The sequence below is a fragment of the Patagioenas fasciata genome, chromosome 17 (genome assembly GCF_037038585.1).
Source record: "Patagioenas fasciata isolate bPatFas1 chromosome 17, bPatFas1.hap1, whole genome shotgun sequence".
NCBI lineage: Eukaryota > Metazoa > Chordata > Aves > Columbiformes > Columbidae > Patagioenas > Patagioenas fasciata.
In genome coordinates this window covers 12,397,246-12,423,939 of record NC_092536.1, presented here as the reverse complement: position 1 = coordinate 12,423,939, position 26,694 = coordinate 12,397,246, and the positions used below count along the sequence as shown (strand labels likewise).

General features: G+C 55.9%; 2 protein-coding genes across 5 annotated transcripts in view; one reads left to right on the top strand and one right to left on the bottom strand.

Moving 5' to 3' along the window:
* KSR2 (kinase suppressor of ras 2) overlaps positions 1-26,694 on the top strand; it is an 86,485-nt gene that overhangs the window by 258 nt on the left and 59,533 nt on the right. For all 4 annotated transcript variants that reach the window (XM_065851902.2, XM_065851900.2, XM_065851903.2 and 1 more), the window contains exons 2-4: positions 7,030-7,170; positions 8,461-8,611; positions 15,820-16,327. In XM_065851902.2, the coding sequence (XP_065707974.1) occupies positions 7,030-7,170; positions 8,461-8,611; positions 15,820-16,327 (800 nt within the window). The remainder of the gene's footprint in view (positions 1-7,029; positions 7,171-8,460; positions 8,612-15,819; positions 16,328-26,694) is intronic.
* The window catches only part of RFC5 (replication factor C subunit 5), a 96,996-nt gene that overhangs the window by 11,366 nt on the left and 58,936 nt on the right, over positions 1-26,694 (bottom strand). The gene's annotated exons all lie outside the window — the stretch shown is intronic.

Here is a 26,694-nt window from a genome sequence, read left to right as displayed (position 1 = left end):
GGGCTCCCCCGCGGCGCTGCGGTGCGCCCGAGTGAGGCTGCGCGCTCTGCAGGTGGGTCCGGCACCGCCAAACCCTCCTGCCGGTTCTGGCCGAGGGGGCCCGGCCCCGGTTTCAGCCCCACCGGTATCCTCCTGGCCCTACAGAATCCTCCCGGCTCGGCCGCATCCCTCCCACCGGACTCCTGCGTCCCCATCGGGCTGCATCCCCCACACCGGGCTGCATCCCCCTGGGCCCACCTGCATCCCCCCGCGCCCCAGGCTGCATCCCCCTGGCCTGGCCTCATCCATGGGCTCCCGCTTCTGCCAGGCTGCATCCCCTTGGCCTAGCTGCACCCTTTTCATGGGGTCCTGCCTCCTCGCCAGGCAGCATCCCCTCCAGCCCACCTGCATCCCTTCCACCGGGCTGCATCCCCCTGGCACAGCTGCATCCCTCCCACTGGGTCCTGCTTCAGCCCGGCTGCATCCCCCTGGCCCAGCCGCATCCCTTCCATGGGCTCCTACCTCCCCGTCAGGCTGCGTCCTCTTAGCCCACCTGCATCCCCCCAGCCCGGCCGCATCCTTCCCACTGGGCTGCATCCCCCTGGCCTGGCCGCATCCCTTCCATAGGCTCCTACCCCCTCACCAGGCATCATCCCCCAGCCCACCTGCATCCCCTCCAGCCCGCAGCATCCCCTTGGCCTGGCTGCATCCTTCCCGCTGTGCTCCTACCTCCCCATCAGGCTGTATCCCCTCGGCCGGGCTCTAGCCCCTTGCCGGGAGGAAGGCCAGCATCCTCAGCCCTGGTTCCCCCACCACGCTGAGCTCAAATCCTCTGCCTAGCGGGGAGAGCCCCGATGGGAAGGGGCTTTGCCAAACTGTGGCCTCTATACCGCCGGGGCTGAAGGCAGCCAGGCCATGCCAAGGGGAGCACCGGCTGGGTTTATTTATGTCTCACAGATGGGAAAAATACATATAAGTAAAAGCTGCCTCCCCCATCTGTTGTAGCCTCATAGGAAGAAGTTCCCCTTGGAGTGTGCTGGGACCCGGCTGGGGATGGATTTGGGGTTGGTGGGCCGGGATGGGCAGGGAAGGTCGGGCAGGCTGGGGATGCTCGGGGATGAGCTGGACCCCGCAGCCGGTGGCAGAGTGAGAAGCGTCGCTGAGATGATGCTGTGACCCCGGGGAGACGCCGATGGGGCCGTGGTGGTGTGGAGGTGGCTGGTGTGGAGCTGGGGCTGTGGGCGGTGGGATTTCGGAGCCCTGCCCCTCTCAGGCCTTTTGGCTGGTGCTTTCTAACCCAGCTGCTGTCATCAAGAACCCAAATGCGATGGCACAGCGGTTTCTGTGCCGCGGGTCCTGCAACCCCTCTGCAGGGTGGCTTTTGGCTCTGGACTGTGACCGAAACTCCCTGTTCTGCTTCTTTCGCTCCTGAAGGTCTGCAGTGTCGTGGGAGTGAGTGGGGCATCGCCGTAACACTGCTTGGGGGACCCTGGGGCTGGGGTGCAGCTCCCCACTTGCATCCCAGGCACTGACCTGTGCTGTGTTCCCGCACCGATCCTGCCGTCACCTCTCCTTGATCTCTCTCCCATCCCACCTCTCCACGTAAGGGGCTGAGGGCTCCGCATGGAGCTGTTGGGCCACATGTGGCCCCGGGGCAACCTCGCAAGAGGGAAAGGGAGGTGGGGATGAAGCAGCAGCGTTTCTGGGGTGCGCGGGAGACTTTGTAGGGGGCAGGCAGGCTCAAACATCCCCCTGAATGGCTGATGCAGGACTAGAAAAGTTTATCCCACGTGGAGCGACGGCCTCGTTACGGTCAGCACGGCTGATGAGTTACTGCCTTCCTCCCACGGACAGGACCGAAGGGCGCTGAGGAGCATTGGCGGAGCCGTCCTGCCAGATGCTCCTTCTCGGCATCCCGTGATGGGGTGAACAGCATCCCAGTGTCGCTGGGGCAGCTCAGCCCGGCTGGCTGGAGGGTTCAGAGGTGGCCAGGGCGATGCCACCGTGCAAACCCCTTCTGCTTGCAAGGAAGCGTCTGTCCAGCCCCTCTGGATCGTGCTGTGTCCACTATGAATAGCTCTGGCATTGCCTTCCCTGAAACATCCCCAAACCAGGGTGCCAGTCATGTCTCAGCCATGGGCATCCCTGCCGATGCTCACCCCTTGCTTTTCAGCACAGAAATGGGGTGATTCCCATGAAGGGAACAACAAGGGATGAATTCAGGGCTGGATTCCTGATGCCAACAGGTTGGTGTGGGTCTGGACCAGCTCCACAGGAGCCCATGGCTCCCGGCAGCGATGTCCTGGGTTGCCGCCAGCGTAAGCAGGAGCTGAGCTTGGCCCTGAGTCCCTGCTGCCACCGCTGCGTCCCAAGGCCGTGACGCAGACACGAAGGCTCCGCTCAGTGCTTCTTCCCTTCCCATCTGGCGGCAGCAGAGCTGAGCCAGGCACGGCGAGGGGAAGGGGACAGTGGCTGCGAGGGCATCTCACCCCCAGTGACACCGCACGGCCCTCGTGGCAGTGTGAACCTGGAATAAAGTGGGTGAATCCATGTTATTTGGTTAATCCTCACATGCTAAACCCAGATTTTGCTGGATTAATAGAAGTTTTCCGATTCTTTTTTTTTGTTGTTGTTGTTGTTTTTTAAACCACCCTAAGGTGCACACTTGTCCCCATCCTTCGTGTTCTGTGGTTGTGTGGGAGCTGGTAACCGCATCCCGTGGTGCAGCATCCTTTGGGATGGGTGTCACCGGCTGCAGCCCGGCTTTGGTCACAGCTTTTGGCTTTTAGGTCTTGTTTGCACCTCAGGACAGGCTCCAGCAGAAACCAAAGCAGCAGCTGGGACCCGAACGCCACCCGGGGTGGCAGTCGTGGTGGCTTTGCTCCCTGCGGGGTGGCAGGAGACCTGGGCTGAGCATCGTCGGAGCAGGAGGGTGGGAGCTGAGCGGCCGCCCCTGTTAGCCCTGCCTGGTCCTGCATAGGCTGTGGGGCTTTATTCCCCATCTGAGCGTGGCGGTCCAGCTTTGCAGCTCTAAATTTGGGTTTGGGGGTAGAAATATGGAAGAGGGGTGCTGCCACCCTGTGTTTGCCCGAGGTCTGGAGACGGCACGGGGGAAAAGCGAGAAGGAAAAGGTGCTGGGTGATTTTTCCGCCTGTGCTGTGCTGTTTTGCTCCCTATGCTGGGGTTACTTTCGAAGTGGGGGTCAGGGCTCCCAGAAAGCCGGGAGTGACTCCAAGGACAACGCTGGGATCAGTGGTTCCCCCTCCCTGGGCTGCTGTGGAAGGGGAAACCCCCCCGGGTGCTTTCGGCCGCTGTGAGAACGTGTGGGTGAGGATGGGAAGAGGCAGCTGGGGAAGAACTGTGGCTGTTACCAAACTTGCCTGGGTCGTGATCAAAAGAGATGCTGCCCTGGCACTGGGATTTTTACCTCCTGAGCCTGTGGATTCTCTGTTGTCTAATACCATGGGTGAGCACAGCACATTTATCCCCGGGCTGTGTCCTTCCGGAGAGTTGGGCATCTCCGGGATGCTGGGCTGAGCCTTGTCGGCCCCTGTACTCCCGGAGAGAGCCCCGGGGACCGTTTAGCAGCGCTCAAAATAAATGATGTGCAGAGCTGGAGATGGCACGTGAGCCTGGAAAGAGCCCTGAGAGGGCAAATATAACCCTGGCGAGGTATTCCCCAGCCCCAGGGCGCTCCAGATGTCCCCGGAATAACGAGCCCCTTGGTAGGAGTTGGGGAAGAGTCGCTCCGGTTGCGGTTACGCGCTGTGCCGAGCAGGACGGGCATCCCAGCGGTGCGGGTTCCCCCTCGATGGCTCATCGGCACCTGGCCCAGCCCATAGGAGGTTAATTAACTTTCACCTCGTGCTCTCGCAGGTGGATTTTCCGCCACCTCTCCCCGGTCTCCAGGCAAGGGCTGGGTGCCTGACGTCAGGGCGGGCACAGGGTGCTGGGTTCTGTGCCGGGGGGGGGCAGCCGCCTTCCTGCTCCCCGGAGACCGGTGGCTTCGCATCTCGAGCCCGGTACCTGCTCAGTCACCATGCCAGGTTTTGGGGTGAGCACCTGCCAAGTGCAAATCCCGCTCAGGGTGACAGGAGGAGGCTGGAAACCCCCATTGGGGTGCGGAGGGGGAGAAGTGGGTAGAGGTGGCATGAGGCTCCAGACCCCCTGCCCCGCGCCTTGCTGGGGTCACCCAGGGTCCCAGGGAGTGATGGGGAGCAGCGACATCCCTCCTGTGCCCGCACCCATCCCTGCAGGGCTGCAGGGATCTGCTTGGGTCTTGTTTTTCAGCAGAGATGGGGGACGCAGGAGCTACCACCCCCTCGCCATGGCCGAGGGGCTGCAATGTGGCTTTACCCCTTTTTGTGGGAACATTGCACCCTCCCCACCCCCTCACAGTGCTGGAGTGGGAGAGGTGCTTGAAAGGGTGTGAAAACCAAGCCCCAGCTCCAGAGGAAGGTGTATGTGCCCCCCCCGCCCTGGTCCCCCAGCAGCACCCCCAGTTGGACCAGCAGCGTATCCCCCAAACAGCGAGCACCCCCCGTGCTGCTGGGTTTCCCACCCCTCCACTTGCACACCCGCAGTGCCCCACGGTGCCATTTCCCAGATGGGTAAGCTGAGGCAGGGCTGAGCAGAACATCCCCACAGCCGCGGGACGGGGCTTTCCCCGCAGCGCGGGGCTGTCTCGGTCGCTTCCCTTCCCAGCCCTGTCACCCAAGCTCTCAGCAAAACAAGAAGAGCTTTTGGACTTGGCAGGGCTTTGCTGGGCTTGTTTTCCCACCCCCCGGCTTGAGCAGACCCATGGGTGAGAGCATCAGCCCACGCCTGGGCCCTTGTTAGCGCTAACGATGGCCCCTCTGCTCTCTGGGTGGGGTGAATTTCCCAACCTGGAGCCTGGAAATTAAAGTTTCTCCCTCTGCTTCCTCTGCTCTTACTCCGTTGCTCGTTTTTCTCTGTGTGATGGTGGCTGTGGCTGCCTGGTCCCCAGCTCTGTCCCCATCCCAGGACCCCGATTTTAGGTCTGGAGAGGCCGTTGTGGCTCTGGGACCCCTTTGGATTCCCCCGTGGAGGGGGCAGGAGCAGATGCAGAGCAGGCTGGTGGGGATGGAGGTGAGGTTTTTGGGAAGGCTTTTGCTGCTGTTTTGCTCTGGCATTGAGTGGGGAAGAGGCTTTTTTGGGGTGCATTTAGAATACTCTTTCCCCTCCAGGGGCCTGAGCTGTATGTGCGATGGGGGCTGACCCTGAAGCCTTTCCATGGTCTGTGTTTGGAGAGGTGTTTTTCTTAAACACCAGAGCTGACAGTTGGTCAGGGTGCTGCTGAGCCCCGCCAGCTCCGTGGGATTCATAGAATCACAGATGGTTTGTGTTGAAGGGACCTTCCCAGCTCCCCAGTGCCCCCCTGCCATGAGCAGGGACATCTTCACCAGCTCAGGTTGCTCAGAGCCCCGTCCAGCCTGGCCTGGGATGTCTCCAGGGATGGTTCATCCACCACCTCTCTGCCCAACCTGGGCCAGGCTCTCACCACCCTCAGAAGCAACAATTCCTTGTGGCCTCCCTGGCCATTTGTTTTGCCAGCCCTGGCTCTCTTTTGGGTATTCATTTTTGGTAATTAGTCTCCATGGCTGTTAGGGAGGTTGGGAGAAGCTGCCTTCTTGGCGTGTCCGGCTCCTGGCAGAGCTGTCACCCACCCAGGTGATACTGGTGGGACATCGTGGTGGGGACTCGCTGTTTGCAAACAGCTGGGGACCACCAGCCTTTCTCATGCCTGTGCTGTCTGTCCCCCTCAAGCAGCTGCTTTTGCCTCTTTTACACCTCCCTGGGTGCACCCAGCTCATCCCAACCGCAACGGGTGAGCACGGGGGGGCTGTCTTCCCCCCCCACCCCATCATGACCATCATCACCGGGTACCACCATAGAAAGGGACTGTGAGAGACTGGGAAGCTCTCCCAAACCCTGCGATGCTGTGATGGGGTTTCTCCCCTCCCCTCTCTATTCCAAACCGTTACATATTTTGCTCATCTATTTTTGGGGTGCGCGGAGGCCGGCGGGCAGGGGCACAGCACCATCTAGCGCTGCCGGCAGCGGAATCACCCAGCTGGAAGAGCGGGAAATCCCGGCGGGTTCCCAGCGAGCTGGGCTCTGCTCTATATTTCTGTGAAAGGAGGCCAGGCACTCCGCGTCTTTATTTTGGGAGCTCTCAGGCCGCGGTTGCTCGCCCGGCGTCTTTGTGGGGACGGTCAGGCTCAGCAAAGTGGGGCTGGTGGCTCTGGTTGTGACGATGAGGAGCAGCAGGAGGAAGGAGGGCTGGGGTGGATGTGGGCTGGTGGGGGGATGATAAGGAGCAAATACCCATGTGTCACCCCTGGGCACTGTGTGACACTGCCGTGTCCCCAGATGGGGGATGCTCAGGGGGATCCCTTTGCACTGAGCCTAGGTGTAAGAGAGGGGAGCTTGTCCTTAAGGGGCTTGTGTTTGTGTTGGTGTGTGGGAGAGGTGGTGGCCCTGTGTCCCTGGTCCTCCCTCCGTGGGGTCCCTGTGGTGGTGGGGGTGATGTCCCCGTGTCCCCTGTGGGGTCCCTGGGGTGACAGGGGTGATGTCCCTGTGTCCCCTGTCCTCTCTCCATGGGATGGCAGGATGATATATATCCCTGTGAACCCTGTCCTTTCTCTGTGGGGTGGCAGGGTGATGTCCCTATGTCCCCTGTCCTCTCTCCGTGGGTGATGGGGGTGATGTCCCTGTGTCCCCTGTCCTCTCTCCTCATCCACCCACCATGGGGTGACAGGACTGATGTCTGTCCATCCCCCGAAAAAGACCCCAGATCAGAAGCCTGCTGGGTTTATCCCTATAAAGGAGCTGAGAAAGGCCTTTTTTTTGGGGGGGGGTGGAATGTCTTTGCTTACCCAGCTTGATGCCAAATGAGCACAGAAGCTCGGCAACAGGTAATGGGGATTTTTTTTTTGGGGGCAGGAAGGACTGCGGGTGCCCTGGGGATTTGGGGTGGGTAGGGGGTGATGATGGGGGGTCCCACGGGACTTTTGTTTTCTTTTCCAGAGCAAATTGGTCAAGTACTTCAGCCGGCAGCTGTCCTGCAAGAGGAAGGTGGCCTTGCAGGAGCGCAATGCCAAGCTGGAGGGTTTTCCCCAGCTCCTGCACTGGTTCCGCATCGTCGACATGCGCAAGGAGGTGATGGAGGTGAGGGCTGGGGGTTGGGTGTGCGGGTACAGGATGGGCCGAACCTCCCTGGTAGTGTTTTGCCCAGGGTTTTGTGGGATCTTCGAGCAAAATTAGGTAAGGGGGCAGTTTTTTTTGAGATGGGGACTGGCTTGAAGGCGTGTGTTTGGTGGTGGGGAATGGGGTGGGTGATCAGAGCAGAGGCACCATCTCTGGAGACATCCATGGCCAGGCTGCCTGTGGCAGAAATGAGCCCTGATGCTGCTGCCAGATCTGGTTTTGGGGGCTTGGGCGGGGGTCCTGTATCTGGAGATTCTTAGGGAATAAAACTTCACTACCAGAGGTGCACGGGGAACGCATAAAAGTAAAACACCAGCCAGGTTGGGCAGAGAGGTGGTGGATGAACCATCCCTGGAGACATCCCAGGCCAGGCTGGACGGGGCTCTGAGCAACCTGAGCTGGTGAAGATGTCCCTGCTCATGGCAGGGGGGGCACTGGGGGAGCTGGGAAGGGCCCTTCAACCCAAACCCTTCTGTGATTCTGAGAGCAGGCTGTTTCACCACATGGGAAGATGCTGCAAGCCTGTGGTGGGACATGCTGGCCAGGGTCACCCCCCAGCTGTCGCCCACCCACTAGGGAGGACACCCCGTTGCGATTCCCAGTGAAGGACATGGGTGCTGTCTCCCACAGTGGGGGTTCCCCGTGTCCCTGTCACAGCCTGGTGGTGTCACAGTAGGTCCCTCTGCCACATCCTGGCAGAGGAACCTGGTACAGCAGGGGGTGGCACCCCGAGGTGCTCCTGTAACAGCCCCTGGGGAAGAGGAAAGGCTGTGCCAAAGCTGCGGGTCCCTCTGTGTCCTCAGAGCAGGGACAGGTTCTGGTGGTGCTCCCACATGTCCCAGAGCTGGGTCTGGATGTGGGGACCAATTTCTTCCCCAAAGGGCTGTGGGGCATTGGAACAGGCTGCCCAGGGCAGTGCTGGAGTCACCATCCCTGGAGGGTTGGACAGACGGACATGAGGTTCTCAGGACATCGGCATTGCCAGGGGTGGGTGATGGTTGGACTCCATGATCTTGAGGTTCTTTTCCAACCAAAATTATTCTCTGCCCAAGACCATGCAAAAACTTGAGCTAAACCTGAGGTTTTGGTTATGCCCTCTTGGTTTTCATGCGGATTTGGATGGAAAGTGAACACTTTAGGGTCTGTGACCCAAATGGGGCAGCAGGAGGGGACAGATTCTCATGTGTGCCCTGAGGTGCTGGTTATGGGGATGCTCCAGGATGTGTTGTTTTTTTTTCCTGCCCCCATCAGGAAATCGCCCCTGGGCAACTGAGCCTGGAGGAGCTGCTGGACATGACCGATGACCAAGTCTGTGCCACCGTGGAGAAGTTCGGGGCCAACAGCGAGGAGTGTGCCCGCCTGAACGCCTCCCTGTCCTGCCTCCGCAGCGTGCACAAGTCCGGTGAGTCGGGCCACCTTGCCCCCACTGGCCGGGTCCCCTCGGGTGGCGCCGTCCCGCTGAGGTGACACTGGCACTCTAATGCATTGGGGGCATTTGCAGAGTCTTCTCCGTGGGTTGCAGAGCTCCTACATCCCCGGGTGACGAGTGGGTACCCGCTGCTCATGGGGACAGCTTAGCTCTGGTGCATCCCTGTGGCTTGGGAGCACATAAGGGGCTTGCTTCTCTGCAGTGTGATGAGCTGTTAGTTCTCCACTTCTCTGGGATGTGATGAGTTGTTAGTTCTCTGCTTCTCTGCAATGTGATGAGCTGTTAGTTCTCTACAGGGAGGCTTTACCTGAGGAGGGGGCAGCATTTCTCACAGGGTCCCTCCAACCCCCTCTTTGCTCCCTCCCAGCAGATTTAGGGGGAAAGAAAAGCCCCAAGACTCAGCATGACTTCCTGCCTGGCTGCACCCCCATCCCCAAAACCCCAGGGTGTGCACAAGCCCTGCTCCCCCTTTCCCCAGCGGTGGGGCTATGAGTGCTGGCCCCGGGGATGCTGGTGGCCCCGGGGATGCTGGTGGCCCCGGGGATGCAGGTGGCCCCGGGTGCCGGGCGGTTGTGTCCCCGGGTGGTGGCAGCAGAGCTCTGCGCTGCAGAGGCGGCCGCACGAAGCAGAAGATGCTCTGGCTGGATCTGCGCTTGCAGCCCGGGAACGGGGCTGGGGGGGGTCGGGGAAGGGGACAGCGGTGCAGCTGGTGGCTGCGCGGGGTCCGGCTCTCCTGGTGGCACCTTGTTCCAGCCCAACTGGGCCTTGCTGGGTGCTGTGTCCTGGGGCTGGGGACTCCTTCCCGTGGTTGCTGTTGGTCCAGGAGTTGGAGGGCTCTTCTCTATGGGTTCTTCCCCCCAGGGAGAGGCCCAGCATGTCCCCACATGCGATAGTGACCAAAGCCCCCTGGCATGGGCCTACCCCATTGGTGACATCGCTGAAACGGTGCATTGGTGCCAGCACAGGGGTGCAGCAGCAAGGTTGGGGGGTCATTCCCGTTCAGAGCAGTTCTGGAGGGACAGTGAAACCCTGTGTCACAGTCTAAACCACTCGCTGTCCCCTCCCCAAGGGCTCCTGCCCTGTGGGGATGGCAGAGCACTGGTTTAGCCATGGTCCATACTGGGAGCACTGGTCAGACAGGACCCTGTTGTAAGAGGACCCCAGTCCTGCCAGACACTGGGGCTTGGGGACCCCAGGCTTCTGTCCCCTCTCAAGGGGCTCCTTTAATGTAGCTGCATCCCAGGGGTGGGGAAAATGGGGGTGCACCCTGCTGGGATGTAGCTGCTGGGTTTTGACTGGGTCCAGAGCAGCCCTGGGGACAGGGCTGGTGGTGACGGGGGTGCTGTGATGTGGTTTCAGCGAGTGGCAGCTTTTGGGGACTGGCAGTGTCCCTGCAGTACTGTTGCTTGATGTACTATGGATCAGGTGGAGGGGTCCCAGTCTCCTGCCCTGGGTGTGGGGGTCTCACTCCCATCCACCCATTGTGGTCACTGTGGTTTCTCTGGGCTTCCCGCATGGTGTGACACAGTGCGACACGGCGTGGTGATGGCAGCCGGTGGCAGAGGGTCCTCACCACTGTGTGCAGCTGCCAGGCTGGATGCAGCAGCAAAGGGGGGCAGCTGAACCCCACTTGACATTTCTTGCAGAGCATGACCCCCCATGCTCTTTAACTCCCTAAATCCAGCTCCCGCCTGTGCTCCTGCCCTCCTTCCCTTTGGCATTTTCACTAAGTCTCTCCGCTATTTGAGGAAGGGCGGCGCTGCCTCCCCCGGAGCCCAGGGAAGGCTCTCGACCTGCTCTTTGTTTAAACACCTTTGACTTTTAAAGCCAGTTCTAAACAAATGCTGCGTTCCTGATTGTGTTGGCTCAACCCGGCCCCTGGATCCCCCCCAGCCCTCTGCTCGCTCGACCGAGGGAATTCCCTGCACACCAGTGGGATTTGTGCTTTGGAAAAATCCACATGAGCCGTTGGCTCAGCAGCTGCAATGAAGATGCTGTAACATCATCTGCTTCTCCGGTGGTTTCTGGCTGGCAGAGATGGGGGAGTACCAGGGGGGTGCAGGATGCTCACTGCTCGATTTGCTTTTTAATGAGGCAGGTGATGGGGCTGCCATCCCTCCTGCGGGAAAGGACTCGGTGGCCCATTGGGTCCCTGTGGGGGAACTTGCTGCTATCCGGGCACTGTGTGCGTTTGCCTTCCCCAGCGCTCCATCTCACTCCGTCCATCACCGTGTCGCTCCTGGGGGGCCTGTGGGCTGGACTGTGTGGCAGGGGCTGCTGTGTTGTCCCTCTGGCGTTGCAGAGATGCTGCAGTGGCCGTTCCTGCTCCGCCGGGGCTGGATGCTCGGGCTCTGCAGTGCAACAATCCCCGGTGTTGCCAACCGGCACATGTCCCTGCTGTGCCGGCACCGCCTGTGTGTGCTGCTGGAGAAACCCTTGAGCACATCATCTGATGGACGGCACAAACCCTGGGGACAGGGAACAGCCAGCTTGGGGCACCACAGAGCCCCTGCCAGACCAGAGGGATTCAGGAGCTCCCCGGGCAGTGGAGGAGAGCAAATCCCCCTGAATTTCCAGATGGTTTGGGTGCAGAAAGCTCCACTCAGGCTGGCAGCTGGTCCCCTTGTCCCCTGCCTCTCTGCTGGTGGTTCCCTGCTTGGCAGAGGCTTTGCCAGGTCAAATGGCCCCATCTCAGCAGTTATCTCCCTTTTTGCCCCCTGGGAGAGGGGGAGCGCAGCCCCTGCCCCTCTGCTGCGGGGGGACACCAGCAGTGGTACCTCTGGGTCAGGGCAAGATGCTTGTTGGCTGCCCTCGGCTGCAGCGGAGGGGTGGGAACAGATGATCTGAAAGGCACTGTGGTCCAGATGGGCTGTTTTGATGGGGTGTGGGGATGGGGAAATGGCAGAACAGTGTTCTGTATATGTTGGCAATGTCCTTCTGTGTGTTGGGGACAGGTGGGACTCAGCAGTGGTGGGACTGGAGCTCTCCCATCTGGGGTGTGCTAAGACAGTGCTGCCCTCCGTCCCTCCGTCCCTCTGTCCCTCCGTCCCTCCGTATCCTGAGCTGCTGGTTGGCTCCACATCTCAGTGATTGGTCACCAGCCTTGCCACCCATGCAGGCTTGGACAAGGAAGGTCTACATGGGCTTTGAGAGCTCACCTGGCTCACATCGAGCCTGGTGTGTGTCCCCTCCATGTCTCCTTGTCCCCTGTGCCTCCATCGGGCACACCACCAACCCTTCATTGAGGGCTTTTGGAATTACCTGCCGGTTTTGTTGCCTTCATCCTTGCAGCCCCCAGGAGCCACATTCCATCTGGGTGGTGGATCCAGGAGGTTTGTCCCACCCCGAGGAGCTGGCTGGGTGCTGGGGAGCATCCTGGGATGGCAGCGATGCTCCCTCGGGATGCAGCGCTGGGACCTTGAGTCTGTTGGGTTGTCTGTTGGGTTGTCTGTTGGGTTGTCTGTTGGGTTGTCTGTTGGGTTGTCTGTTGGGTTGTCCTTCCCTCCAGAAGGAACCTCAGCTGTACCACGCTGCAATGGACGTGGCTTTTTATTTCCATTTTATCTCCTTTATAACAAACCAAGAGATGGTCTGAGTCCGAAAACATAATTAATGAACAAGTTGCTGCCTCTTTAAAACATCATGTAATTTCTTCGTGAGTGCAATAGTGGTCGATTTCCAGAAGCCAAGATTAGTATTAATAAAGCAGGAATGAGGTACAGTATTAACCTTTTCCATCAATCTTTATTTATTGAGTTGTTAATTAGAGACATCTAATTTCCCAGGCCAGTTCTGCCTGGGCATGGGGGCTGGGGAGGAAGCAAGATGCTGTTTCATCGCTTAAATGGTGACGAATTTTACCAGGAAGGAGGTTTGATGGTGGGGAAGAAACCCCTTCCCAAACGGAGCATTCAGGGAAAGCCCCGGAGCATCTTATAAACCAAAACCATATTATATTTATCAAATCTAGTGGCAACCCTCTATTAAACCCCTGCTTTATTGTGTTAACAAGTCTGTATTGGATTTTTCTGGGCTGCGAAACCTCACACTTGGCAGCAGTATTTTATTAGCAGCCAAGGTGTCAGTTTGGAACTCAAAGTGGGATTAATTTAATATTAAGTAAGAGCTGAGTGGGGCCGCTGTGGATTGAGGAGTTGATGGCGTGTGACTAGTGAGTTATGCGGGAGGTTATTAGCTGTCCTGCGGGAGAAAAAGGATCCGGAGCTGAATATTTATGAGTCGTCCTGGCCCTGGGGGGCTGCAGGGGCTCGGGGTCACGCAGGGTGATGAGAAACCAAAAATAAGAGTGGCGAGCATCCTCATTTGGTGCAAATTTAGAAGGTGCTCTAATATAAAGGTTTGCAGAGTCAGTCCCTCCCGGTGACCGGTGTCCCCATCCAGTTTGTTTTAGGAAATCAAAGCAAAACTTGTGATTTGTCTTTTGGAACAGAGGGGGAAAACCAGCTTTTCTGGTGATATTTTCCCATCACTCCGCATCTCTCAATCTATGAGCTGCATCCCGATGGTGTGCACTCTCCTCCTTCTCCTCCCAGGAGTTGGTTTGCTTGTTGATTTTAACAGAGTGGCTGAAAATAAAATACAGCGGGGTGAGGGAGGCAGCGGCAGCACTGGGGGGATTAATACAACCAAATCTGGCCAAGGGGAGCATCTCCCTTTCGTGCAGCCGGGAGGGGAGAGGTGGCTCCTGGGGTTGGAGGGGCAGTGATGCTTGTAGCAACATGCAATTAATAATTGATAGCTAAACCAAACAAACAGGCTTTTAGGAGCGAACAGGCAGCCTCGCAGCACCGTCGAGGCAGGGGGAGCCTGGGGAAAACCATGCAAAGGGGACTTTGCTGCTGTGCGAGATCTCCCTTCGCTTTTCCAGCCGGGAATCGGCTCTGGCGGAGCAGCAGCACCCGGGGAGCCCCGGGAGGGACCGACATCCAAAAGCGTTTAATGCTCTTTGCAGAAAGAAGAGCTTGGGGATTTTTTGGGTTATTTTCTTTCCTTTCAAGCGCGTTCTCAGTCGAAGCGTATCTCACCAAGCGGAGTGCCCGCTACCTGCAGCTGCCTGTTGAAAATGCATCTCCGTGGCTTCTCCGGGGTATTTTTAGCCCTGATGCACCCCCTGGCCCCAGGATGGGTTATTTTTGCTCTCCGGTGCTCTCTCAGCCCAGTGTCAATGGGGACGTGGCAACAGCCATCGTGGGCAGCAGCCTTGGCTCTTCTTCTTCATTAACTCCCACTAATTACTGCAGGGGTGGGAGCACGGGGATGCTACCTGCCCCACAGCATCCGGACAGCTTTGAGTTATGTAAATCTATGCGCGCTGAGCAACCAATGGGGAAGCGCCTTGATTTGCATATGTGCATGTTGATTTGCAAATCCCCGGGTGTGGGTTAATTAACCGGAGGGGTCAGTGGCTTGCGGAAGGGTTTAATTTGTGGCGTTGTCTGCTGTCACCTCTGCCTGTCCCCTCAGACCAATGTGTGACACCGGGTGCCACCAGCTGCGGTGGCCTCGGGGATGGGTGGCACCAGATGTCCCAGCACCAGGCTGAGCCCCTGCCCTGTCACCTCCTGCAGATGGGGTGGCCTTGCTGGAGGTGACACGTCCCCATGCAGAGCTGTGTTTCGGGGTGGGGGTGACACCCAGAGACACCCTCCAATCTGTCACCTGCCGTGTCCCCGCTTGGGCTGGGCTGTTTTGGGTAGGAGGGGGCTTGTGCGGTGACTTTGGGACGCAGTAGCATCCTGGTGGCTTCAGCCAGGAGAGGCTTTCCTGCAGCAGGACCTTTTTCCTTAATTAATGAAAATATGAGGAAGGGTGTTCACTTTTCCTGAGTTTCTTGCCAGCCTGAAGGGCTTTTTGTGGCAGCTGAGAAACAGCTCTAAAAGTAGTTGGATAGGACTTGCTATTTTTAATAGCTTTTTATATATTTTTAAAAAGCTTTTAATTTTATTTTTATTTTCTGCTTTGGGAGAACGATTCAAGACAGCTCCTTGTCTCCCTTTACACCAATCTTTTTTTTCCCCTCAATCCAATCCTACAGCTTTCAATTACAAAGCCCTTTCCTCCTTTGCCTTTCATTTGGAGCTTGGAATAAAACATCCTCCTTGAAAAGGCTGAGGAAGAGAAGAGGCCAAGCAATTAGTAATCAAAAAAGGAATGAGGGAGGCTTTCAAAAATAAAGATATTATGATTTTATGTCGTTATTCTTAGTGGAGGCGATCAAAAGGAGTTGGTGAAGGGACCTGGAATTGGGTCCATCACTTGGATGCTCTGAAGTTGCCGCTGACAGCCCTTTAATGGTGGAGATCGATAATTAGAAGCGGAGAGGAGTCCTGCTTAATTACAGCCCCTTGCCTTCATGCACTTGGCAAAGCACTCACTTGGCTTTATATGTGCATAAACTGCTGGGTGGGGAAGGACCTGGGGGTGTTGGTGACAGCGGCTGCACATGAGCCAGTGTGTGCCCAGGTGGCCAAGAGGCCACCAGCATCCTGGCTGGTACCAGCACTGGTGTGGCCAGCAGGCCCAGGGCAGTGACCGTCCCTGTGCTGGGACCTGGGGAGGCCAAACCGCCAATCCTGGGGGCAGTTCTGGGCCCCTCATGCCAAGAAAGGCCTTGAGGTGCTGGAGCGAGTGGAGAAAAGGGAGCGGAGCTGGTGAGGGGCTGGAGCACAAGTGTGATGGGAGCGGCTGAGGGAGCTGGGGGGTTCAGCTGGAGAACAGGAGCTGAGGGGAGACCTTCTGATCTCTGAACTGCCTGAAAGGAGCTTGGAGCCAGGGGGGTCGGGCTCTGCTCCCCAGGAACAAGCGCCAGGAGCAGAGGAAACGGCCTCAAGTTGCCCAGGGGAGGTTGAGGTTGGATGTGGGGAACAATTTCTTCCCCAAAGGGCTGTGGGGCATTGGAACAGGCTGCCCAGGGCAGTGCTGGAGTCACCATCCCTGGAGGGCTGGACAGACGGACATGAGGTTCTCAGGACATGAGGCAGTGCCAGAGGTGGGTTCATGGTTGGACTTGATGATCTTGAGGGTCTTTTCCAACCAAAATGATTCTATGATTCTATAACACCGAGAAGCTCCTTGCTGGCATTTCAGGTGGGGCTGCGGTGCTGGGTGGGCATCATGTATCTTCTGCCACACCACATGGCAGTGTCTGTGTCCTGTCACAGGTGGGAGCCTCTCCAAGCAAGACTGGATCATCCAGTGGCCCACGGCAGAGCCGGGGAAGGAGAACAGCCCTGGGTGCCAGGTGGAGCCGGGGCCGTGGGGCAGGATGCACCCCTCACAGAGCCCCAGACTCCAGCCCAAGTGTGGGGGACAGCACCACTGCCACGCGGGCTCACCCCACGGACCCATGTACACCCATGTGGACCGGCTGACCGTGGAGGGCCACCCAGGACTGTGCCCGCCCGTGGAGTCCGGCCACCGCTCCCTGCCACCCTCCCCGCGCCAGCGACACGCCGCCCACACTCCTCCGCGTACCCCCAACATCGTGACCACGATGACACCCCCCGGCACACCGCCGGTACGACGGAGGAATAAACTGAAGCCTCCTGGGACACCGCCGCCCTCGTCGCGAAAACTGATCCACCTCATCCCCGGCTTCACCGCGCTGCACCGCAGCAAGTCCCACGAGTTCCAGCTGGGTCACCGCGTGGATGAGGCGCACACCCCCAAGTAAGTGGGTACCCCGGGATGCTGGTGCACGGTGGGGTGATGAACCCCGTCCCAGCTCCTTTGGAAAAGTGCTTTGGTCCCTGTATTTCGGGTTGCCATGTTGATTTTTTTTTGAGCTTTGAGGTAGCAAAGCCCTTTGCAGCTCTAGCAGGCAGCAGGGATGCTGATGGGATGGTGTGTGCTTGGCAGCCCTGGGACCTCATTTTGGGAATGTGGGGTGGGTGTGGAGCACTGAGGGGCTCCGGGGCTGCTGATGGCAAAGCCCCCACATGCTGGATTGTGGCACGGGTGGGCTGGGTGCTGGGATTTTGCAGAGGAGACATTAAAATGATCCGAGGCTGGAACAGCTCTGCTGGGAGCACAGGCTGAGAGAGTTGGGGTGTTCAGCTGGAGAAGAGAAACTCTGGGGAGACCTTACTGAGGCCTTTCAGTGCTTAAAAGGGGCTGATAAGAAAGATGGGAACACACTTTTTGGCAAGAGTCTGTAGTGACAGGACAAGGGGTGATGGTTTTAAACTGGAAGGGGAGAGATTTAGATTAGAATTAAGGAAGAAATTGTTGCCCTGAGGGTGGTGAGAGCCTGGCCCAGGTTGGGCAGAGAGGTGGTGGATGAACCATCCCTGGAGACATCCCAGGCCAGGCTGGACGGGGCTCTGAGCAACCTGAGCTGGTGAAGATGTCCCTGCTCATGGCAGGGGGGGCACTGGGGGAGCTGGGGAGGGCCCTTCAACCCAAACTCTTCTGTGATAAGAGCTGCGTGTGGGTGTGAGTGCATGCAAGAGTGAGTAGGAAAGAATCATATTTTGGCTGAAATATGGATATATCGATATATAAAGCCTTAGGGATAAAACACTTAATGTTCTGGAGACCTCCCTAGTATCTTTTTCATCTCTGCTGGTGTTTGCAGAAGGTTTTTCAGTCCCCGGTTGTGCCTCGGCTCCTTCCTGCCGCTCTTGCTCTGCATCTGTGGTGCCGGCAGAGGCTGCTGCTGTGCAGAGAACAGGTTCCCAGCAACAAAAAGCTCCCTGTCCACCTCCTCTGGGCCCTTTTGGTGGCGGTGCTCAGAAAACCCTTCTGCTGCCTCGATGTGGGGTGGCAGAGGGGGCTGTGGCTGCTTTGTGGCATCATCTTTTCCCAAGGATGCATCAGGACGGACCACGGCTGGTCTGTGCCATAGTCCCAAAACAGCAGCCCCAGGGCAAACTGCACTGCTTGTCCTCAAGTTTGGGGTTCTTAAGAAATCAAGTCATGCCGGGAGCCCAGGCAGAGTCCCCTGAGGGATGTGGTGGGAGCAGGGAACCGCTGGGTGCTGTGGCACAGCAGCACAGACCCTCCTGCCCAGCCCCGTGATGCTCTGGCAGCTCCGGCTGGGGCACATGGAGGGTTAAACTCACTGCTTGCACCGGGTGCTCCCGGCTACCAGACCCTGGTGTCCCCCTGTTTAGGCAGGAGGTGACCAGAGGGGGTTTGGGGTGACAGAGGTATCCGTGGCCACAGCATCGTGGTGTCACTTGTTTCCGCCTTGTGTCCCCAGCGCTGCGGCAGCGGCGAGCTGCAGTTGTTACATGAACCGAGGGTGGTTGTTCTTCTCCCTTGGGCTGGGAGCTTTCACTCTCTAAAGGTTTTTAGCTTTTGGAATTGAATTAATTTCAGCTGGACAATGTTTCCTCTAAGGCTCCCCCCGCCTTGTGCTTCGGAAAGTCGTGTTTGCTTTGGTCCATCCCCAGCGAGCACCACCACATCTGCAGGAGCAAAACAAGCAGCCCAGCTCCTCTTGCACTTTTATTTGCTTTTCAGCAGCTGATCCAAGCTGGATCCACAGCTTATGGAGCACGTCTCGCTGAGGGCAAAGCCCACCTGTGGTTCCCTCGAGACATTTGATCGCCAACGTGGTCATCCCATGTTCCAGGTCACCCTGACACCGGGATGAGGTTTGGACACGGGTATCTGGACCCGAATCCAGAAAACCCTTTGGCCAGTGATTCCAGGGACAGGACGCCTTGACTTTCCTGCGAGGGGAATGAGCAGGGAAGGGTGGGGAAGGAAATCGCAAACAGGGTTTGCGTGGACGGTCACGTTCCCTCTTCCTCCATTGTCCTCTGCCTTCCTTCAGTCCCTGCCCAACCATGTCCAGTTTGCCCAGCATCTCTGGTTCTGTCATCCCGGCGGTGCTGGGCTACTTTAATTCATGGTTAGTGAATTAATAGAGAAAAGAAAGAGCCGATTAAACAGGGCTTTGTTGTGCTAGCGCCCTACCAGGGTTCATCGTGCCGATGCAGAAGGATCCAGGCTCCCGAAAGCCGCTCGGAGAACCGGCGAGGTTAATTTTCTCTAATGGCACTTAATGATTTTTCAGGAGGCAACCAATAAATCCTGCTTGCTAATCCCATTAGTGTTTCGGGATAGTAATTAGTACATTAAAGAGGCAGCTTCTTCTTTTTTCCTCTCTTTTTCTAGCAGAGGCGTGTTGAAGTTTTAGTTGTTTATCAGCCTGGATGAGGTGGCAAATGCTTTGCCTGGCATGGAGAAAAAGTGACTTTTTGGGGCTCTTTTCAGCTAATTCTTATTTTATGGCCATGTCCATGCAATGTTCATGTATTGTAGGGTTTGTTTTGGCTTTCTTTTAGTGTTGTAACTTCTGCAGTGTCCGAGTCCCCTATGCTCTCTGCAGGAGGGAGCTTTCCTCTTAAACTCAAACATGGAATGGCGCTCACCCCTGAAAAGTTATTTCAAACCTTCTCTGATCATCCCCCTTTGGTTTTAGCTCTGCCAGGGGGCTCTTGGTTTGCTCTGAGTCGTAGCTCTCTGTTCCCTGTATCATGTCCCGGTGTGGCAAGAGGTGCTAGACCTGGAGAGCCAATAGTTTGGGGACACTGCTGGGGACACCAAGTGCTGGCTGGCATCTCCTGGGTCAATTTTTGGATCGAGATTTCCCCCCATACTGCGTCTTTGCAGACTGCTCTGTGGTGGGACCCATTCAAAATCTTCCCAATGTGGTGTCCCTTGGGCTGATTTATCTCCTTGCCTGAAGTGTCCCATCTCCGAATGGGTGGAATGTGCTCTGGGGAGCCAGGGATGCCCTTGGCAAAAGCAATAAAACCTCTCTCCCCATGAGCTGTTGGTCAGGATTGATGGAGGGAAGATGCTGGGGTACTGCAGGGCTGCCCCCACATATTTTTCCCATCTCAGTGCAGGCACAGAAATAAAACACCATCATATATTTAGCAGAGCAATAGCAGTGACGGGGTCCTCTCTGGAGCGAGGTTCTTGATGACAGCTCATAAGTTTGCTTGCGTTTTGTGTTTTGGAGCTTATTTCTAGGATATAATCCATTGTTTTTTGTACGCCAAGACCTTCTGAAGTAGGGGTTAAATTTTTTGAGCTTACAGCTTCCGAATTTCCTGCACGGAGCCTCCAGCTGCTGACCGTAACTCTGGGGTACGGAACATTACTCCTAAAAAGATCCCCTGGCTTCCATAAATCCACAATCCATAAACATCTCATGAATGGTCCTGAAACGGAAACAAAACATTTAGAGTGGCTGATAATATGATGCCCATTTAATACCTCATGAATTCCATGGGCCATTTGAATCTTTCATGGGTAGTTAATGATTATTCATCAGCAAGAAGTCAGGAAAAAAAACAAACTCTATGTGAAAGGTCTTAAAAATACATTAGTTGGGGAACAAAAGTCAAGCTAGTTAAGAGGGAGCTCAACTCTGGGTTAACCCTTGGGAGGGTGTGTATGAAGCAGTTCTCCAGAAGCAAGACCTGCCTTGGGGTGTCCTTGGTTGGGTGGTCTTCATCCTTAGACCCACATGAAGGGGAGTGGAGCCCAAAACCTCATCCGCTTCCTGGTTGTGATTCCTTTTTGCTGCTCCAGTGTCCGGCCAAATTAATGAACTCCACGGCCTTCGGAGAACAACCTCCGCCAAGCAGCTGGGGAGGGAGGATCGGAGCGTGGCGATGGTGAATTGAGGCAGCGTGACCTGAGGGAGCTGAGCCCCGAGGAAATGCTGAAATCTCCCGAGGGCTGATGTGAAGTAGATGCTGGAGAGGTTTTTGCGGTGTGCCTAGGTCAGGTCTGGGCTGGGAGGAGGCTCCTCCAGCTCAATGCAGCTTTATTTTGGGTAAGTTTTTGCTGGAATCTCCTTATCCCATATCGTTATGGTTGCATTCGAGGCACGGATGCAGATAGGGTTAGGTGTTGTGGTGGAAAGGACTGGTTATCCAAAGCTTCACCTTCCTTGCCTTTGACCTTGTTGAGGTTGTTTTTCAGTACTGTTTTTCGCAATCAGGATGAGGATATCCTGGATGGATGAAGTCAGATGTGAAGTTCGCATCTGATCTGGTGATAGGGCACGTAGCCATTTTTTCCTTTTCCTTTTTCCTTATTTCCAACTCTGAAGCAACTCAATCTCGATACTTTCTCTGTTGTGGAGTTGTTTTTTTCCATCCCATGTAACAGAGAAACCCCTGCGATCAGGGTATCTCCTGTGACACTTGACCAAGTCTGGTGTAGGATCCTACTTGGGGCATCTAGGCAGTAGAATAGACAATGAATCATAGACTTGCAGAAACGTAGGACCACAGGTCTTCTCCGTTGTCCCCGCCGCACCGAGCAGCCTGTGGGTAGGCTGTCCATCAGAGTTAATAATCTAAGCTGGTCTTCAATGCTACTGAGTGATAGATCATTTATTCTGCTCTGCAACCTTTATGATAACGATGTTTTCGCTTGTATCAATTCCAATCAACGCTCCTACCAGGTAGATCAATTATCTGATATTCCGCATGGGCCGGATTCGAAAGAGCGGCATCGAGGTGGCTCTCGTGTCTGGTGTCTCTGACATTTCCCAGGCTTGGGAAGGCAGGTGGGCTCTTGGCATTGGGGATCAGCAAGAGATTGATGTTTGCAGAGCAGGTGGATGCAGCGGGACACTATCAACGTGTGCAAATAATCCATCTGCAGCGTTGTGTTATTCATCCTGTACGGTGGCTGAAAACATAGAGAGCAGCCTGGTCCTTCTGCAAGGGGGAGAGCGTAGAAGTGTGGGGATTTGGAGAGCAAAATGAACAGCATCTCCCTCTGTGCTTCCAAATAATCTTTCCGATTAATCTCGGTGCCTTTGGTGGTGAGTCAGGGCTGTGGAGTTTTGTGCAGGTCCCGGATTGTCCCCGTTTCTCTCAAAGTATGGGCTGCACGCCGTGTCTTGACAGTGATGGGTTGCCTCCGTAACAAACTGGCTCTCTGCTGCAATTATCCCACTGCTCTGGGCTGCGGTTCTCCTTAGGTATGTCATTAATGTTAATTACTGCTGTGGTATTCCATCAAGAGGAGCAGGAGCTTTAACATGCTTGGAGGAGAAACTTCTCACCGTGTCCTTTAATGAGAAGTTGAGCCTCCTTGCGCCACTTTGGAAGCGGAGAGCGTGATGATGAATTTAGATAAGGATTAACGGCTCGGGGCGGGTGGTGAGAGGTGGCAGAGCTCTTCTGCTGCTGGCACCTCTGCCTGACGTGCTGCCTCCATGGTGTCCACGTGAGAAGGAAGGGCACGGCAAGGGCAACATCCCACAGTGGTGACCAGGAGATGGATTGACCACTGTTGGTCTTGATACAAGCAAGGGGACGTGCGTGAGCTCTTCTCATTGCTCTTGTCCAGCTGTAGCTTTACAGGAAAGACATGAGGCAGCTCCTCTGTCCTCTTCTTTGTGGCCCAAGAGGCTGGTGAGCACCTTCCATCACCATCCTGCAAGCCCACACTGACCCACTGCTGTGGCCAGCCCAGTGCCCGAGCAGGTGATGGGTTGGCCAAGCAGGTGATGGGTTGGCCAAGTGCTCTGGTGGCTTCCTTAGCAATAACAAAATGAAAACCAACAAGGCAGGGAGAGCAGGCTTCCCGAAAAACCATGAGGCTGCTCTGCTTTCTCCGTCAATTCAACAGCTGCCCAAGCCCACCATGCATCAGCATCCTGTGATCCAGAGGCAGCCACAGAGAGAAATTGACCCAAGTCTCGTCTGATCAGAAAGGTTTGCAGAGCTGTAGTTAGTGTAATTAACCTTCTCCTCAGGGCTTTCCGGCCATGGGTAGTCCGTGCTTTTCCCTCCGGTGGTGTAATTTTTTGAGAATTATCTCCCCAAACCAGGTCTGGGTGTGTTCACAGGTGCTTGGGCTGTTCTGTGTGCTGCTCTTCTTGTGTTAATGTGAGTGGTGTAGGAAGGTGCTCGAGCTGATCACATCCCTTTTCTTAGATGGGTTTTGCAAGCATGGAGGTGATGGTGGCTGGGAACTGGGGTCTTACACCAATGGAAAGCTCTGTGGTCTTCAGCACATGCATTCCTCTACTGAGAGGGTTGGGGTGTTCAGCTGGAGAAGAGAAGCTCCGGGGAGACCTTATTGTGGCCTTTCTGTACTTAAAAGGGGCCGATAAGAAAGATGGGGACAGACTTTTCAGTAGGGCCTGTTGTGATAGGACAAGGGGTGATGGTTTTAAACTAAAGGAGGGAGATTCAGGCTGGACATGATGAAGAAATTGTTGCCCCTGAGGGTGGTGAGAGCCTGGCCCAGGTTGCCCAGAGAGGTGGTGGATGAACCATCCCTGGAGACATCCCAGGCCAGGCTGGACGGGGCTCTGAGCAACCTGAGCTGGTGAAGATGTCCCTGCTCATGGCAGGGGGGGCACTGGGGGAGCTGGGAAGGTCCCTTCAACACAAACCATCTGTGGTTCTGGGAAAAAACCCCTGGAGCTGGCCGGCCTGCCCACTCATCTGGGTGCAAACAAAGGACACCCCAGGGCTGAACCCCTGTGGAAGTGGCTCCAGCAAACGGGAGGCTCAACCTCACCATGGCTGCTTGGCCACAGCTGGTGGTTCTCATCTCCCCCCACCCTTGTGTGTCCCTCAAAGAAACGTCACGGTGGAAACGAAGAAAACAGAAGGGGTTTAATGAGAAACAGGACCTGCTTCAGGATCCTGGCAATTAGCTCCTCCAGCTCCTTGCAGGCTGTGTCCGCTCCAGCACCGTCCCTGCTGCCCTCCTGCTGCCCCGGCTCCTCGGCGTGCCAGTTTCGGGAAGGGAAAAAACACCAACCTGTTTGGCTCCAGCTCCCTTCAAAGAATTTCCCAGCTTTATAATTTGCAGCCGTAATAAAAAGTTACGCTTTGTGCTCTGAAAAGGGAATAATAGATCAGTAAGACTTGAACCTTAAAATTCAGCCATCCAGGGAAGCGGGGACAGGCACTTGGATAAATATTTAACTGTTGAGGCTTTGATATGAAGAACCTGCTTTTCCTCTGGCTGGGGGAGGGAGGGGTTTGTTGCCTCTTACAGTAATGAGAAGGATAAATGCAACAGCTGGTGGATATTCTCTATATTTTCTTTTAATATCAAGCTAGCGTTGCATAGAGCTTGGGTGGATAATGAAGAAATTTCATCTGTTCAGACAAGTTCAAATAATTCACTGGCTTTACCTGGGTGTTTGCCTCGAAGCCTGAAAATGCTAAAGCAGCCGGTGCCGTCCTCACCGCACGGGGAGGGACGAGCGGTGCCACCGAGCGTGGATGCCTACGCTCATTTTTGGGCATTAAAGGTGACCTGGTGCCTCCTTTTCTGGCTGGGATGGCTCCAGCCGCTGTGATTTTGGTCCAAACTCCCCGAGGCTGTAGGTTTGAGGATGCTCGTGCTGCTTGGCTGGGGATGTCACTTGAATTTTTGTGTTTTTTTTTTTTGGTAGAATTGTTGGGAAACCCAGCAGGAAGGGAGCAGAACTGGCAGCTTTTCATGCATTAAAAAATGTTAAAGTAAATATATGGGTTTTGCCCCTTTTTTTTGTCATTTCACATGGATGCTGCTTGCTCAGGATGGAGGCGACTGCCCGGACTCGCAGGCTGCGGGGGAAGCGCTTCACCTTCTCCTTCCTCTGATTTAATACAGAATATCGTGCAATTAAGCCACTCAAAAGGCCATAAATCTTGTGGGCTGGATCCCGGCCGGGGCCGTGCGCTTCAGGCCAGGCAGCAGGGATCTCTAATCCTGTGCAGAGAGAGAACTGAAATACTGATGAGAACTGAAATACTGATGAGAACTGAAATACTGATGAGAACCGAAATACTGATGAGAACTGAAATACTGATGAGAGGAGCTTTATTATTTTTTTTCCACTCTATTTCCCTTCCTTTAAAAGAAACGCGTGTGTTGGAATTGGAGTGTGCTGGAGAGGAGCAAGTGGTGAATAAAACATAGTCTGGGACAGTCCCTTTTCTCTTCCCTTCCTCTTCTCCTCCCTTCCTCTTCTCCTCCCTTCCTCTTCTCCTCCCTTCCTCTTCTCCTCCCTTCCTCTTCTCCTCCCTTCTTCTTCTCCTCCTTCCTTCTTCTCCTCCCTTCTTCTTCTCCTCCCTTCTTCTTCTCTTCCCTTCAGAACAGAGTTATTTACCCGATTTCCACCTTTCTTCAAGCAGCGGGCGTCTCCACTCCCTGTCACACACAGGTCCCCCCATACCCATCCTCATATTCCCACTTCTGCTTCTCCCACTCACTTTCCCAGCACATCCCATTCTTCCACCTTGGGAATCACCCAGGGACATCCCAGATACCTCATCCTTTTGCACAGCAAAGCTCCGTGCATCCTCGTCGGGTACCTTTCTCTCGGGTACCCTATAGCATCCATACCATCCCTGCATCCCATGCCGTCAATCCTCCCGCACGCGGAGCCTCGCTGGGGCTGAAAGGAGTGACGAGCCCTTTGTCCTGGGTGTCTGCTCCTGTTTTTCACTGCCTGTTGAAACCCTCTATTTTGTTTTCCTGAAGCAGGTGATAAGCGTTTGACTGATTCCACCGAGCAGGCGGGGATGAGATATTCAGGCTGGATTGACACCTAAAGGAATTTGCATTAAGCGCTTCCAACTAGCCAGGCTATTTTTTTTATTTTATTTGAAAACCATCATCATCTATTTAGCGAATTCTTGCACGAAATTATGTCCTAATAGTTGGCATTATCCTATCTGTGCGTGGAGTTGCTCCTACCAGATGCACGGCGAAGGTATAAAGGTAAAACACTGGCCCAGGTTGGCCAGAGAGGTGGTGGATGAACCATCCCTGGAGACATCCCAGGCCAGGCTGGACGGGGCTCTGAGCAACCTGAGCTGGTGAAGATGTCCCTGCTCATGGCAGGGGGGGCACTGGGGGAGCTGGGAAGGTACCTTCAACCCAAACCATCTGTGATTCTATGATAAGGCTAAAAATGAGCTTTTTGGGCCATGCAGAGGGTTAGGTGAGAGGTGACTGGGCAGAGCAGGGTGTTGGGAGAACGCTGGATCTGCAAAGGCTGAGAATTGGTGACTTTGGAAAGGATTTGGGGTCTGTCCTGATCTTGCCGGTGGGGAGCTCGGCACCCCTGTGGTGAGGGGGACTTGGTGCTTGCAGAGCCCCCAGGCTGCCTTTTGGAATGGGGACGGGGCTGGGATGAGGATGGAGAAGGGACCTGAGGCTCCCAGAGTGGCAAAAGAATCGCTGGGATGTTCGTACCTGGGGATCTGCTCCAAATCTGCTGGGAAGGGAGCCCTTGTCCCTGCGGTGACACTTTTCCTGCCATCCCTGGGGCTTGCTGTAGCCACCCCAGGCTGTCTCCCAGATTTTTGGGGCTCCAAGCATAGAGAAGGGCTGTGTGTGGTTCCGTTTGCTCCCCACAAACCGTTTCAAGCTAAAATAAAAAACAACCATACATAACCAGCCTCCCGCTCCCCCAACCGGTGCTTTGGAGCATCCCCTGGCGCAGGCTGAAGGTTCATTTTGGTGCTTGTCCAGCTGTGACTGGAGGAAAATGGTCCTTCCCGGGGGCCGGGAGGTATCGGCACCATCTAAATAGCCCCTTCTGCAGCTTCGCAGAGCTGCGCTGTGCATTCCCTTCCACCACCTTTGCTGCTCCATCGCTGTTTCTGTATCATCACCGGGATGTTTTAAGGAGAGTGTTTGCTTTTTCCACCCCCTCAGCCAAGTAGCTGAGAATTTGCCAGCTTCTGGAGAGGTCTGAACTGGTGTCTAATGGGGGAATTAGCAAGGCCAACCCCCCTGAGCATTGAAGCGAGTCCAACTTGTGTTGTGCGCTGGACTTAGGTTCTTCTGGTCTCCATCCAGGAGGAAGGGTCTGTAAGGTGATGATGCCCAGCAGAGGATGGGGCTCCTCCTGCTCCCCAGGTGTGAGGTCTGGGGTCTCCGGGCTGTGCTGGGGGGGTTTAGGCTGTGAGGGCCACAATGCATTTCCAGCACATGCTGTTTAACCCCTTGTGTGATGCTGGCATGGGTAAAATAAAGAAAAATGGAAATGTTGGCCAGAGATGAGTGAAACGGCTCCTGGGAATTGGAAGGTG